The 15,092-nt window shown below is 43.9% G+C and overlaps 1 protein-coding gene across 3 annotated transcripts in view; it reads left to right on the top strand.

The window, feature by feature from the left end:
• The window catches only part of CEP41 (centrosomal protein 41), a 46,504-nt gene extending 31,918 nt beyond the window's left edge, over positions 1-14,586 (top strand). For all 3 annotated transcript variants that reach the window (XM_060633129.3, XM_060633128.3, XM_060633127.3), the window contains 8 exons: positions 438-499; positions 1,529-1,598; positions 7,773-7,917; positions 9,604-9,755; positions 10,400-10,467; positions 11,548-11,662; positions 12,144-12,359; positions 13,053-14,586. In XM_060633129.3, coding sequence (XP_060489112.1) covers positions 438-499; positions 1,529-1,598; positions 7,773-7,917; positions 9,604-9,755; positions 10,400-10,467; positions 11,548-11,662; positions 12,144-12,359; positions 13,053-13,201 — 977 coding nt within the window. In that variant the 3' untranslated portion in view covers positions 13,202-14,586. The remainder of the gene's footprint in view (positions 1-437; positions 500-1,528; positions 1,599-7,772; positions 7,918-9,603; positions 9,756-10,399; positions 10,468-11,547; positions 11,663-12,143; positions 12,360-13,052) is intronic.
• The last annotated feature ends 506 nt before the right edge of the window (positions 14,587-15,092 follow it).

The raw sequence follows: 15,092 nt of genomic DNA, 5'->3' as shown, positions 1-15,092 counted from the left end.
CAGCTTCTCTGGGTCTCTGTCCTCATCTGTAAGATGCAGACGTTTATTCCTTGCTCTGTTCTGCAAAGGATTGAAAGTGGCTTACAACATGCATGCAAGACAACACGGTCCAAAGAGAGATAGCCGAGTAAAAGGAAAATGGCAAATGGATGAAATAACATGAGGGGTAAAGTCACTAGACACAAAAGGGTGGCTTATAAACTCAACTCTAGGCCTCCTACCAGCTGAAGCAAAGGGGAAAAAAAATGAAGAGATGATAATCATACCTGCCACACTTAATTCCGAGGATGTCATGAGGATCAAATATTAGATAATATATGTAAAAGCATATAAATAACTTGAAAATCATACCATGTAACTCGACAACTAGACAGAACGAGTACCTCTAAGAAAGAAAAATATACCTACAAAATTATTTGTCCTATCCTGCTTTTCAGATTACAGATACAAAAAAGATGAGCTTTTCAAGAGACTGAAAGTTACAACTTTTGCCCAGCTGGTAAGTTCAGCGATCTTCCCATTGGAGTAAAGACTCTGATGAGTGCCGGTTTATGTGAGTATTTCTAAATTCCACTCTAGGTAATATTTGCAGAAGGGTTTCTTCTGTCTGTACATTTCACCTATGTGTGCAGTGTATGCTCATTCAAGGATGGTGTGAGCTATCTTCTTTGATAAGAATTTGATAAAGTAAAATGTGCATTCTACTTTTAAATCGTCGCATTTATGGTTTAGGTTGTATGTTTCCATGCACACTTTCATTTCATGTTTCAAATCTAGAATTCTGGTCTCTAGAGTTTCATTGACATGGTGGATCATGGGTCTTCTGAGCTGAGCTGTGAAAAGTGCTTTAAAAACCGTGGGGGGGGTGGGGGGTATACTGTGTTGTGATAAATACATTCAGGGGCACCCGGGTGGCTCAGTCAGTTGGGCGTCTGACTTCGGCTCAGGTCATGATCTTGCAGTTGGTGAGTTCAAGCCCTGCATCAGGACCCTGTGCCGACAGGAGCCTGGAGCCTGCTTCAGATTCTGTGTCTCCCTCTCCTTCTCTGCCCCTCCCCCCTCACCCCCGCTCTCTCTTTCTCTTTCTCAAAAGTAAATAAACATTAAATATATATATATATATATATATATATATATATATATATATATTCATAAGACATTGATTTCTTCATTGAATGTCGAATTGCTGATTCAATTCTGTCACAGTTAAGTATTGTGTATTATGTTGGGACTGGAATGTGTATGACCATTTACGCATGTTTCTTGTCCTAAATTATCCTTTTGGACTTTTAAGTTTATTGTGCGATGTTTTAAACGAATCTGTGTTTCTGGAATGATCGTCTGCAGTGTAATTCCCGCTCCTCAAAAGTCAGGAGGCCTGAGATTTAGTCTCCAGTGGAGGACACTGACAATTTCTTGAAACGAGATCTTTGATGTTTCCTCGTCTTTTGTTAAAGGCAGAATTGCCTCTGTTTAAAGACTAACAAACACAAACACATCTACATATTTCATTCTTTTTTTCTATCAGGTCATCCAGGTTGCTTCCCTATCTGATCAAACACTGGAAGTGACAGCTGAAGAGATTCAAAGGCTAGAAGGTAATGAGAATTGAGGACGTGGGGGAAATAACCGATTGACCGTGTGACCGGAGTTCTCACCCTGTCCACCTTTGCTCTTGTGTCCACAGGGGATTGGGACTTCGATATATCTATTTGTAATTAGATTGTTACCGTCCGAGACATGCTCTCTGGTGCTTTAATTGTTCATTCTTCTGCCTTTTAAAAAGCCATCTGGTTTTCCAGCTCTAACATTTGTAGTTGTTAATGTTTTTTTGTGTGGTGGGTTGGTTGGTGTGTTTTCGTGGTTTTAAACGTTCTGTGTGTGTTTAATATACTAATTACTTTTTCTCAACGGATATTTTTAGTGCCTTCTACCTACGTACAGGTCACAGAATTAGGTGCTAGGAGACTACAGAGACGACACAGCCCTGCTCACATGGAGTGGGTAGTCGCGTGTGCACACGTGCGCGCATGTGTGCGTGTTGGGCGAGGAAAATGAGAACAGAAGCGTGAAATTGCTAACGTGGCAGAAATTCATAATGAAGGATTAGAAAGAAGTCATCATTCGTTAAATATACATTGCTAAGCACTTCACACAGCTTTCTTACTTCACCTTACCAGAGACTCTGGAAGAAACAAATGCTTAGAGATGAGAAGCCCACGCCTCGGAGGTTAAATGGCTTGCTCAAGGGGATACAGCCAGTAAGGGATGGGCGTAGGGTACAAATCTGCGAGTCTCCGCTCATAACCAGGGTCTTCGCTCTGGGAGTTCTGAAGAAGGAAGGGTGCTTTCCAGCTAGAAAACCGAGGGAGGCTTTCTTAAAGCCTGTGAGCTGAACATAACATGTTCATAACATAACAGAATCTGAACAGGTGCAAGTGACGGGCGAGAGTCTTGCAACCTGAGCAAAAAGGCACGGAGAGCGGGTTTGGAGAATCGCGTCATCTAGCCTGGCGATGACCCGGGGAGGCGTAGGTGCTAGGTTGGAGACAGGGCTGGGAAGATAGCTTTCCAGCTCCAGGTTTCCTTTCTTAAGTGCGAAGTCGAAAATAAAACCTCTCAGTGGCACTGTCGTGAAAAGAATACGCAGAGTTAAGGTCTTTATTCTATCCTGAGGCCCCCAACCATCAACGTGTGGCTGTTTATTGAAGGGGAATATGTTTTGTTAAGGTTGATGCAGGCCAGGAATTTGACTTCGGATTTCGAGACCAGTTTCTCAGGAAGTTCGAACACCGGCTTTGTGCAACTTAACTGTCATTTCCCTGGGCTTGTTTTTGTTAGGGAGGATAAAGAGCATCTGACAAAGACAGGAATTTATCTTTGACAGATGCCTCTCACACGGCAGAGAAATAAGGGTTCTTTGTAACAGAGATAATTGAGTCTCCTCATACAAGTACTCCCAATTTTAACCTGGTTATATAAGTACCTGGATTTGGTCCTTGAATTCATGGAGATTACAGCACCAGAACATATGGGCACATGCAATTTTCTCTTCTGAGATAAATTTGCACAGCAAAATAGGCTCTTGTAAAGTAGGACACCATAATGTGTGAGTAATATTAGTGTTTTTCTAGCGCTCTACACAGAATAATAACTCACTCAGGAATGCCTGTAGAACAGATTGTATGCATATTGGCTATTTTTGAAGGAGGAAAAAACCTCCTTTTGTGATGTTTGTTGTTTTTTTCCCGACTTCAAAGTATATTTCTAGAAAATTAGAAAATTGCAAAAAACATGTAAGGAAGGAAATTAAAATAATAATCCCTGTTAACATTTTGCCCTACTTTTTCCCCTAACTGCGCACCCGAATCCATATTCTTTTTTTTTTTTTTTTAATTTTTTTTTTTTTAATGTTTATTTATTTTTGAGACAGAGAGACAGAGCATGAACGGGGGAGGGTCAGAGAGAGGGAGACACAGAATCCGAAACGGGCTCCAGGCTCTGAGCTGTCAGCACAGAGCCTGACGCGGGGCCCGAACTCACGGACCGCGAGATCATGACCTGAGCCGAAGTCGGCCGCTTAACCGACTGAGCCACCCAGGCGCCCCTCGAATCCATATTCTTTGTGCATACTTTTGAATTATGCTGTACCAGATTAGCATTTCATCATGCCTGCTGTCCTGTGTCATTGAATAGACTTCAAAAGCTTAATCGTAAAGGTTGTGTCGTCATATAACGTCTGTCCTTTGGACATACCATAACTGATTTAACTATTCTCCTACCGGACATGACAGCTTTTCTAATTTTTCACTTTTCTAAAATAATGCTGCTGTGTAAATACGTAAACCTGAGTGTGGTTCTGATTATTCCCTGAAGATAAATTTTGCTGCAGATGGTCAAAGGGCGGAACCATTTTCAGACGCTCGGGCGTTGATTCCGCACTGTCTCCCCGTTTGCATTCCCGAACGAACCCGAATGGTTCTCCCCGTTTGCATTCCCAGCAAATAAATGAAAAGACCTGTTCCTCCCCATCCCAGGCAGTGCTGAAGAATTCTCATTTTTGCACGTGCTTGCCAACTTGATGGGTCAAAAGTAGTATCTGGTCATTTTCTTTTGAATCTCTCCGGTCATGAAACTGAGCCTTGTGTATGTGCGCGATTATTGGCCCCACACATTTCTTCTTCTGAGAACATTACCTGTCCTTCCCCATTCTTTTTTTCTCACGGAACGCTCATCTTTTACCTATTTGAAAAAGCTCCGTGCATTAGGGTCTCGTTAAACATTGGAAACAAGTACAGCCTTGAAAACGAGAAAAGGCTTCACTTGACAATGTGAAGTTTCCAAATGCAAATCTCCATCGTTAAGTAAAAATAAAACAACGACCAAACCAAGAACCTAAGCGGAGAGCAGTATGGATAGTGTTCTCCTGATATGTGAAAAGGGGAGGAAATAAAATATGTGCAAAAGTACGTAGTTGTTTTATTTCTGGAGGGAGGCATAAATACATGCAGGTGTTTCCCTTGGAAGAGGGGGCCTGAGGGCCTAGAGGTCAGGAGTGGGAAGGGACTTCCTTTCCATATTAACAAATTTATCTTGTTTGCATTTTTACCTGGTGCACATGATCTTTTTCCAATTAAAGCACTAGTTAATTTTTTTTAATTCTGTAAATTCGCTATATTAAGCCTTGCTAATGCATGTATGTCATAGATGTTTTTCCTAATTTGTTACTCACCTTTTAATTTTCTTGGTGTTCATTTTTGACATCCACAAGGTTTGCATCTTTATGTGATTAAATCTATTAGCCTTCCGCGTTGTGCTTTCTTTTATTGCCTTAGACTCGTAAAATCCAAGCTAAGATAAATTATTCACCTATATTTTCTTCTATTACCTTGCTTGGTGGTTTGGGTTTTCTCCCTACAACAATCCACTTGTTACGTTTTGTGGCATATGATGTGAGGGGGTTATCTAAATTTGATTTTTCTAGAGAGTTGACATGTTATCCCACCACCATTTATGCAAGTGTTCTCCCTTCCCCCACTCGTTTGCGATGTTACCTTTAATGTATGTTAGCTTTTATGTATATTCTGGGATTTGTTTCTGTGTTCTCTCTTATATCCCCGTCGTTCTGGTTTGTGGTTCAGGTTCAGCGTTGTTTTGATCATTTATCTTTGCCACATATGTTACTATTCGGTAAGGCATGTTCTCCAAATTACCCGTATGTACGTGTGTGTGTGTGTGTGTGTGTGTGTGTGTGTGTGTGTGTGTATTTTTTTTCCTTCTCATTTGTACAATCCCTTTAAGCTTTTCAAAAACCCCATTGGGATTGTTTTAGGACTAAAAATGAAATTGGGAAAGGATTAACATCGTTTCACTTTTGTCACCCAGTCAGGAATGTGAAGATACATCACTCTCTTCATTCAGGTTTTCTGTAATGTCTCTCAAGTAAAATTTGTCTAAGACCTATAAAGGATGTAAGTTTGTACGGGCCCTTTGCATTTCTTAATAGTCCTGTTTTCTAGGAGGACATATCTTATATCCGCAGTTGTTACTGGGAATGAGATGCTCTTCATGTTCCTTTCTAATTGGCATGTGGGAAAAACTGTTTGCCTGTTAGTATTTCTTTTCTTTATCTACGTGCACGCTTATTTCCCTTATTCTCAGAGGATTCTCCTGAAATTTCTAGGTAGATTATATCATATGAAAAATAAATTTTAGTGTCCTCTTTAATAACGAGGCCTCTTATCTTTCTTTCTTCGCTCATCATACCAGTGGAAACAGCAAATTCTCGAACGTTTTGGTACAGTCTCCCTCCGCACGCTTCAGAATTATCGAGGACCTCAAATAGTTTTGGTGTGGGTGCATTATATCTCTCGATATTTATTTTTTAAAATTTTTTTTTAATGTTTATTTATTTTTGAGCCAGAGAGGGACAGAGCACAAACGAGGGAGGGTCAGAGAGAGAGGGAGACACAGAATCAGAAGCAGGTTCCAGGCTCTGAGCCATCAGCCCAGAGCCCGACGCGGGGCTCGAACCCATGGACCGCGAGATCGTGACCTGAGCTGAAGTCGGACGCTCAACCGACAGAGCCACCCAGGCGCCCCTCTTTCGATATTGAGGGCATTAAAAAATTTTAACTGAGAGCTTAAAAATATGTATTCACTATTTCACTTACAAATAGTGATATTGAGCCCATGACACGCATAACTAGGCTTTTAATGCAAAATAGCTGTGTTTCCAAAACAAGCAAACAAAAAGTTTATTGAGCATGGCCGTGTTTCCCATCTTCTTGTAAACCTCCGCGTCTGACTTAAGAGTGGACAGCCGATTCTCGTATCTTCTGCGTTCACTCTGTGGCAATATGCTCTTTGGATTGAAGTATAGGAAGGAAATCTAGCCTCACACAGACCTGTAGTTGAAAAGAGAGAATCTTTTAATAGTTCTTTCAGATAATTATGGATACACATCTTTGAGGCTGTACTGAAACTTGACAACCGGTAGCTTCTTAAAGGTTAGTTGTAATGTGGAATCTGAAACCGGATCAGTGCATGGTTTGGATTCCATTACGTGAAGCTCCTTGGTCTGTCCTGTGCTTTGAATGAAGCTTTTTAGCCACGCATAATTTTCTAACCTCACTCTTTGGCCACTTGGAAAATATTGATTCGCCGAGTTAGGAAGATCTTCCAAATACTGACAAATTTTGTTCGTTACACAACATCTAAAAAATCACACTTATTGGGGCGCCTGGGTGGCTCAGTCGGTTAAGCCTCCGACTTCAGCTCAGGTCACGATCTCGCGGTCCGTGAGTTCGAGCCCCGCGTCGGGCTCTGGGCTGATGGCTCAGAGCCTGGAGCCTGCTTCGGATTCCGTGTCTCCCTCTCTCTCTGCCCCTCCCCCGTTCGTGCTCTGTCTCTCTCTGTCTCAAAAATAAATAAACGTTAAAAAAAATTTAAAAAAAAATCACACTTATTAACGTCATCGCCTGTTGTATCAGAAAAATCATTAAGTACGGGGAGGCACCCAAGCTCCTGAGGGCAGCTAGTTTCCAAAACTCTGATTTTGGGGTAGGATTTAGTCGCTACAACAGAGCCCATCAGCTGTTTTTTTTCCTTGAAACGACAAGTTCACTTAGATCATTTTTGAGAGAATGTCTGCCACGTGCACGAGTCTAAGTAACTATAATTTTCCTGTCAGTTTTTCTTCCGGGTAAAAATGGTGTGCAGGGCAAAAGCAGCAATAATCACACTAACACTTTCCCTCGAGGCCCCAGTGGTATCTTGGTTATCTTGGTATGGAGCAGACTTACCGTATGTGGGCCCCCGATGTCATTACACAGAATGTTAAAAAGGCGTATACTTAAAGATGAGACTTAATAGAATTATTATCACAGCTCCATCAGGGACTGGCTAAAATGTGACCGCTGTATTTATTAACTGAGTGCGTTCGTGTTGGTGAAAAAAATACGATAATTCCTCATCAAACTTGGTGCCTCTGCCCTGAGTGTTACTAAGGCGCTCACAGTTTTAGCCACTGTTTCTTTGGCACCCTGAGGGCAGATATCAACCCGGTAAAAGAGACCTCGCAGGTCCCCCTGAAAGGGTCTTGGGGACTCCTGGGATCCACGACTACATTTTGAGAACTTACGTGTTAGAACTTAGGGGACAATTTAATCACTGTGATAGGATTTCCTTGCCTTGACCTCATTTCAGTGGGACTGCCCGACAAGTGAAATCAACTCTGAGGTCCAATATACCTGTTCATTTGCAAATTTTAGACAATGATTCTGCGACTTCGGAGCCCGATGGGGAAGTCAGTGCCAGGACCAACGGGAAGGGGAGCCCTGGGGAGCAGTCGCCAAGCCCTGTCCAGTCCACAAACAGCGCGGGAGCCGGGGACTCCAGTCGCTCGACTCTGCAGAGGTATGCTAATCAGATTCATGTTTTCACTGTATTTTACTTCATACTAACCTGGGTTCCAGTTTCAGTGATATAGTCGCCTTAGAAGCAGACTGGCAGTAGTCAAGTCCCACATTTTCATCCCAGCCCCTCTATTTTCTCTTGATATAAATGCCATCGCCTGAATCTTTTCACAGCATCTCGGTGCATTTAGGTAAGAATATATTGATAGGAGAGCATTAATTTTCGCTCCTTAATTCCATTCTTCTCAGCCTTCCCGTGTGCAGGTTTGCTATTAGGACTCAGCTTTACATCTCCTATCTTTTGATTCCCACTCCCACCCCCTTTTCTGTCTGCTGCAGCTTATAATTACCCTGTCTGAGATCACAAGAAAAATAGAGTGCCCTACACCATACTCTGCTATTACACAGGTGCAAAGGAGCAGGAAAGCGGCCCTCGGTGTCGATTTGCAAACCGCATGTGATGGGTCCTTCTTGCTGTGATGCAACCCTTTTCTCACAAACACTAGGCATTGATTATAAGACGGTGCTGATTTTCCGCACATAACCATCCCTTCTACAATGGCGAAAACAACTGTAGTCGAGAAACCAGGTCTACCAGAGAAAGAATTGCTATCATCGGTACCGCTGTTATTTTTCTGTAACTACTTTTACGCAAGAACTTGAAAATTGCATTTACGAGACGGACCAACGGGACTTCCGTTGAGGACGCGGTTTCCTATGAGACAGATTTTCTTCTCCTTTGGTGCAACGAAATATGCGCTCTGTGGCATCGAGTGACAGCGTTTAGCAGGTTTAGACGCAGGATTTGATTTGCCGTGCCGGGAGAGGAGACGTCAGTGCGTGCTGGCGTGTGGTCCGGCACACAAGCCTTCACAGTTGCCTGGGAAAGGAGTCCTCTTTTCGTTCCAATACAGATATTTCACTACCTGCCGTCTTATTCATAACGCCTACTAATCTTATTCCTTTGATTCCTGTTTTTACTACATTTCGCCTCCAATCTGAGTACGGCGACCAATCTTACGACCTTAGAAACAGAACTGTCAATGGTGAACTCACTCACTTCGATCCTCGTTTTTCCTCTGTCTCGTTATACGAATGCCGCCAAATCTGGAAGCTTCTTCAACTTCAACGCCGTGGCCTATAACCTGGGAATAAGTACAGATAACTATTGACGATATTAAGGTTCAAAATACGTATCGGCTAGGTCACCCTATAAGTAGAGGGAATACATTAAAACGTTGCTGTTGGTTTGTATTACGTATGACGGACAGAGAAGGCCTCCGTGTTTCCTGTCCTATCAACCTTATTCTTTCCCCTTTCGCTCTGCTTTCACATTCCATCAGATTAACTGTTGGCCTCTTTCTTTTCTCTGAATGCTGCTCTTGTTGCTGGAGGCAGCATGTGCCCTACAGTCTCTGTCCCCTCAGCCATGCTAAGGACCTAACATGCCTTCTCTGAAGGTGATACGGACACATGGGTCCCTTCCTCGCGGTCCAGTGTGATAGAATAGGAATCCATAGGGTCGTGCATTCAGAGACAGAACTGAGACGCCATATGCATTTTCCTTCTTCTTTGACGTGCCCTTTGAGAAGACATTGAGCACTCTCTCGCTATTCTGAAGAAACGCATTTGACCTTGAAGCCACTCACCCCTGAGTGGTTTCTGACGACCTGCTTTTCACTTGCAGCGTCATCAGTGGTGTTGGGGAACTGGATCTAGACAAAGGGCTAGTGAAGAAAGCCGAGCCCAACACCAAAGACCGACCTTATCCCGACTGCCCCTTCCTGCTGCTAGATGTGCGAGACAGAGATTCCTACCAACAGTGCCACATCGTTGGAGGTAAGAGAGAGGGGACGTTCTAGCATCTGAGTCCCAAGAACAGAGCCCATTCTTTAGTCCAGGCCAGCTTGAGCCACATCCCAGGGTCAGCAATTCCGGAAGTGACGTGTTAACCAAATCCACCATGGGAACCTGTACCTTGGCTCTACCGTAATGCTCTGAGAGAGGCTTGGGACATTCTCAGATGGCCCCGCGGCCTGGGGCTAAATGTCAGAAACGGTGACACGAAGCTTCATGTTTTGTTCATAGTGTCCTGTTTCTTTTCTCTCGAAAACGTGTCCACGTTTATGGCTTATTGATTTTGAAACTCTATTTCTTTGAACTCTTAGACTTGAAAAAAAATTTTTTTTAATGTTTCTTTATTTTTGAGAAAGAGACAGAGACAGAGCGTGAGCAGGGGAGGGGCAGAGAGAGGGGGAGACACAGAATCCGAAGCAGGCTCCAGGCTCTGAGCTGGCAACACAGAGCCCGACGCGGGGCTCGAACCCACGAACCGCGAGATCATGACCTGAGCCGAAGTCAGACGCTTAACTAACTGAGCCACCCAGGCGCCCCTGAACTCTTAGAGTTTAAACCAGGCAGGAATTTGGGGCAAAATTGTACAGAAAGCAACAAACGTCCTAAGCTTTTTCTTCTCTCTGCAGCTTACAGTTACCCAATCGCAACTCTGTCTAGGACAATGAACCCTTATTCAAATGACATTCTTGAATACGTATCCTTTGTTGCATTTTATGGAGTTGGGTGGTTTGAGGACTGTACGAGTTGAACTTGCCATGAATCATGCTCCTAGGGAAAAAAACCTCTGTGAAGGACCTTTGATATTAATTAGCTTACTTAGCATATTTTAGAATTTGGGTTCTTAGCTCTTGCTGAGTATCCTGACTATCCTGGCAGATGTTTCTAAGCCATCCTGCAGCGGGCCAAAAAACATTAGGTTAAAGGCTGTGATCTATTGAGAGTTAGTCCTAAGACTTTTGTTTTTTCCCCTAGAAAACTTTCCCAAGTAAAACTTAAGGAAATTTTTTTCCCCCTCTGTTTTAAATTTTTCCCTTCTTAAAATTTTACTTTTTTTTTTTTTGCTTACAAAAATTACACAAATAGAAAATAATTTCAACTCAGGAAGATCTAAAAAGGAAGACTGATAATCACCACTGAACAACTCCGATTATGTTTTTTTGCATACTTTATTTCAGATTGTCCTCTATGTATTCTTTTGAAAACCAGAGTAGAAATCATACCGTATATATAATTTAGTATTTTGACTCTTCCTCTTGCCGTAGTACAGTGTATTTCCCCATGCTCTTTATAAACTCCTTTTTGGTTGTACTACATTATCTCATCTTATATACTCTACTATGATATACTAAACTGTTCCTCTCTAGTGGGCTTTTGGGTGGTTCCCTTTTTTTTTTTTTTTTTTACTATTATAAATAAGGCCACGGTAGACACGTGGGGCACACAGGTTTTTTTCTATTTCCTCACCTATGGAATGGAGGTTGTTAATACTTAACTTTTCAAGGTTGTGAAGCTACAAGAATCAAAAGACATCAAGCAGGGAGCTAGTTCTGTCTTGGACCGTGGTAATACTAGTTTCTAAAAGATAAGACTACCCGCCTGTGTGGTTTCCACGAGAGGAAAAAATCCAGTAACTGCTGGGGTCATGGGGTTGTCCGACGTTCTCTGAACTCAGAAAGGGGAACCTTGACAGTTCTTTGTTCCTTGGGGGTTTCTTTAGAGTCTAGGAGCCTGAGCTCAGTGTGTGGGGGGGGACCTTAACTCATGTGACTCTTAGAAAAATGCTCACGGCAAGATCATCATTCTGTACGACGACGACGAGAGGCTGGCCAGCCAGGCAGCCACCACCATGTGTGAGCGGGGATTTGAAAACCTCTTCATGCTTTCCGGAGGTGAGTGGGCTGTATTCTGCTTAGGACCGAAAAGACAGAGAGTCGGACTCAGAGTCCTTCAACCCCCCCCCCCCCCCCCCGTCACCCTTTTCCTCTCCACGCGCAGAATTAAGAATTCTGGAAAGAGAGACAACCATGCTGGCTGCAAGGGGTCAGGAGTTATGTGAAACTTCCGTTAGCTCCATCGGCACATGTTTTTAATTCCAGAAATAATGCTGTTGCTTTAGGGCTCTGTAAGCAAGCCTTAAGGCTGAAGACTGCAGCAGAAGGATTTCTGGTGGAATTCACAGAATCCCACCTAACCACCATGTTTCTCATGTAATTTACTTAATGGCGAAGCAGTTAAGATTTCACGTCCTTGTGTTGGCTTGGGCCAGCAGACCAAAGACCAGGAGACACGCAGGCTCCTTTCCAGCTTTCCAGGTTTCACCGTAGCCCCACCGTGTTAATGCCGCCTTTTCTGATGCTCTTCCACACCTAGGTCTAAAAGTCTTAGCTCAGAAATTCCCAGAAGGACTGATTACGGGTTCCCTGCCAGCATCTTGTCAGCAGCCCCTTCCTTCTGGCTCTGCCCGGAAACGATCCAGCCCCAAGGTGCCACCTCCACCAGCTGAGAATAAATGGAGATTTACCCCAGAAGACTTGAAAAAGATAGAATATTACCTGGAAGAGGAGCAGGGTCCTACGGACCATCCTAGTAAGATATTTTGACCTGTAGAGATAACGTTTTCGGTAGAGAATGTTTTGTGGAGAACGTTTTGAGGTTTGCGGCTTGGAATATCGTCATATGAAAAGCTTGATCTCTTATATTCAGATTCTTACGTTATTTGCAGGGCATGGGGAGTGTGCGGGTGCCGTGTGGGGAGGGGCGGGGGCAAGGGGAGGTGATTCCAGGTTGTGGGGAGAATTAGGCATTGCCGATAGAGAGAAAGGACTTATCATTCAGATAAGGTATGTATTTCAGGCTGAGTTGAGAGGCTAAGCTGAGGCACTTAGATTTCCTCTCCCACAGGTTTTGTTTCCCTCTGCAGCTTCTGGGCACCTTGAAAGCACGTCCAACCTTCCCTTGAGCACACTACTTTCTCTTGTCTTTTCCCTAATCACTCCTGTACCCGTCTCTACCAAGAAGAAATGAAGGCCAGACTAAGCTGGTTGGGATAACGGAGAGGAAGGGGGGAAAAAAAAAGCTCGCTGGGCTTCCTTTCGTCCCTGCCCCTTCCCTACCTCCAAGGATGAAGAGTAGGGTTTAGCCTAGAGTAGATGCTGAATAGGGCTTCATTAGCTTGCAAGTGGTTATACCGTACGACTTCATTAGCTTAAAAGTATACTTGGCAGATCGTCCCTGGAGTCATTCTTGCAGCTCTGCTCCCTGCTTTCTTGCCTCCTGCAGGCCGGCTGAGCCAAGCTAATGCCTCCGGAAGAGACTCCAAGGTTCCAGGCACCCGCAGCGGTCATAACCCGCCCGCCAGGGGCCCTGGTGGCCCCCCGAATCCCCGCTCGCTCAGCAGTGGCCACCTGCAAGGCAAACCCTGGAAGTAAAGACTTTGCCTGTCTTAGTCAAATAAATACTTTGTCTCCTTTCGGAACCCCTGAGCAGTTCCCAAGTCGGTCATTTTCAGCAACTGCTGCAGAGGAAAGACGACGCCATGTGCGATGGGCCCTCCTTCCTCTGTGTCCGCCTCCCTTCCTGCATCCAGCTCGGGGGGAGTGTTACAAAAACCAGAGGCATGGCAGGCTCTAGTGTCTTCCCTATTGTTTACAGAATCTTTAAGTTTCTGAACCTGAGTAAGAAAAAAGAGTCTAATTTTTGGGGCTTTTTTTTTTTTTTTCTTTCTACTTAGGTCCAGCTTATATCGGTTCATATCCCGCATTGTTTTGTAAGTTCTTCGGGCACATCCGGTACGTTCTTCCCAGCCAGTTCTTTTTCACTCGCTGTTCTTGGCTTCGTGGAGGTTGTCCAGGTGGGCTTTGCAGCCCCAGAAGCTGTCCCTGGGGGTGGATGATTCTCAGCTTTCAGCCACCCCCGGGGGCGGGCCCACTGGCTGAGGAGCTCTCTGCCCGGCACACGCCGCAGGCTCCGTGGTGAGTTTGGAGGCTGGCACCTTGAGCATTGCTCAATCTTGAGGTTTGCTAGAGCCACTCTCACACTTCCTGAGTGCTGCTCCCCACCAGATGTTTTCCTGGACCCAGCACTGTGCTGACGTGTGCTCAGCCACCTTCACACGGGCCACCGGCTTCCTCCAGAAGAGCCCTGTCCGTTACACAGGCCTGTGTTAAGAGCTAGTGAAGCCCCCCCGCCCTCCCCGACCTGCCCCTCATTCATGGTTGGTTTATCGGTTGTAAATTTCCATTCCCCAGCTCAGGTCCATCTGTCTTAGATGGATAGAAATTATGGCCACTTGAAAACATCAGCCTCAATCGGGCCACTGCAGGCACACAGGGTGAGGACGACTCCGAGGTCCTTTGTCAGAGCCGACAGCCCCTTTAAACCCTGGCTTAAAAATACAGTATTAGTCTAATTGAGTAATTAGTGCAATTTCCTGCTTACTTTTCATTCTCACGACTGAGCTGTGATTAGGAGGTTGTGATTATAGATTCTGGTTTGGGCCAGAATTTTGAATCAGCATTAATTGAATTGCTAGATGACTGACATTCATTCCATTTAATTGGGGGAACAAAAGACCTCAGGTAAGGATGAGGAACTCCTGAAATCATCAGGAAAAGGGAAAGAGCCTTGTTAATTTTTATGGTCTGTGATCTGTAGCTGTGATAAGGGACCAAGGAATAAATTGTCCTCTTTGTCATGGCAACCAGCTTCTGAAAAGCCAACTGAAAATTGCCTATCCTTAGGTGGTTACTGCTGCTGGGTAAGATTTGCCTTAACGGGACTATTTTCTCGCCACCAAAAAAAAAAAAAACAACAACTGGAAAAAGAGAAGGCACCGCAGTATTTCTAACATGGGGGGGGGGGGGGTGGTGCGTAGTTTGTAAGAGAAACAAAGGTAATAAATATCTCATAGAGACATATGGAAAAATAACTTTAAGATTCAGCCCAGCTCTGTTTTAGTGTGTTTATTCTTCTCTACTTGATTTCCAAAGTGCAACATATTCCGATGCTTTAGAAATCAAACAAACCAGGGACATTGTTCAGATGTCAAGCCGTACCCAATTTTCCACAAGATTCAAGAATCTTGTATAAAATTCAGCCAACGTACACATAGCTTTAATGAGGAGCCTGTCATGTTTCCCCATAAATTTATTGCCTGAGAACTTAGTTCAGCCTTTTGCTAATGCCAGAATGCTCTGGCTTTTTATTTTCTTTACAGCATAGATTTTTTAAAAATGCCAATTTTTCCACCCTCAACTTTCCCCTAGCATGGACAAGATTTTCAGCCATTTATGACACATATACATTTTCAAGGGAAAAAAA

This window comes from Panthera onca, chromosome A2 (assembly GCF_046562875.1).
Source record: "Panthera onca isolate mPanOnc1 chromosome A2, mPanOnc1 haplotype 2, whole genome shotgun sequence".
Taxonomy (NCBI): domain Eukaryota; kingdom Metazoa; phylum Chordata; class Mammalia; order Carnivora; family Felidae; genus Panthera; species Panthera onca.
Note: the sequence above shows the minus strand (reverse complement) of the source record. Positions and strands in the feature narration are given on the sequence as shown.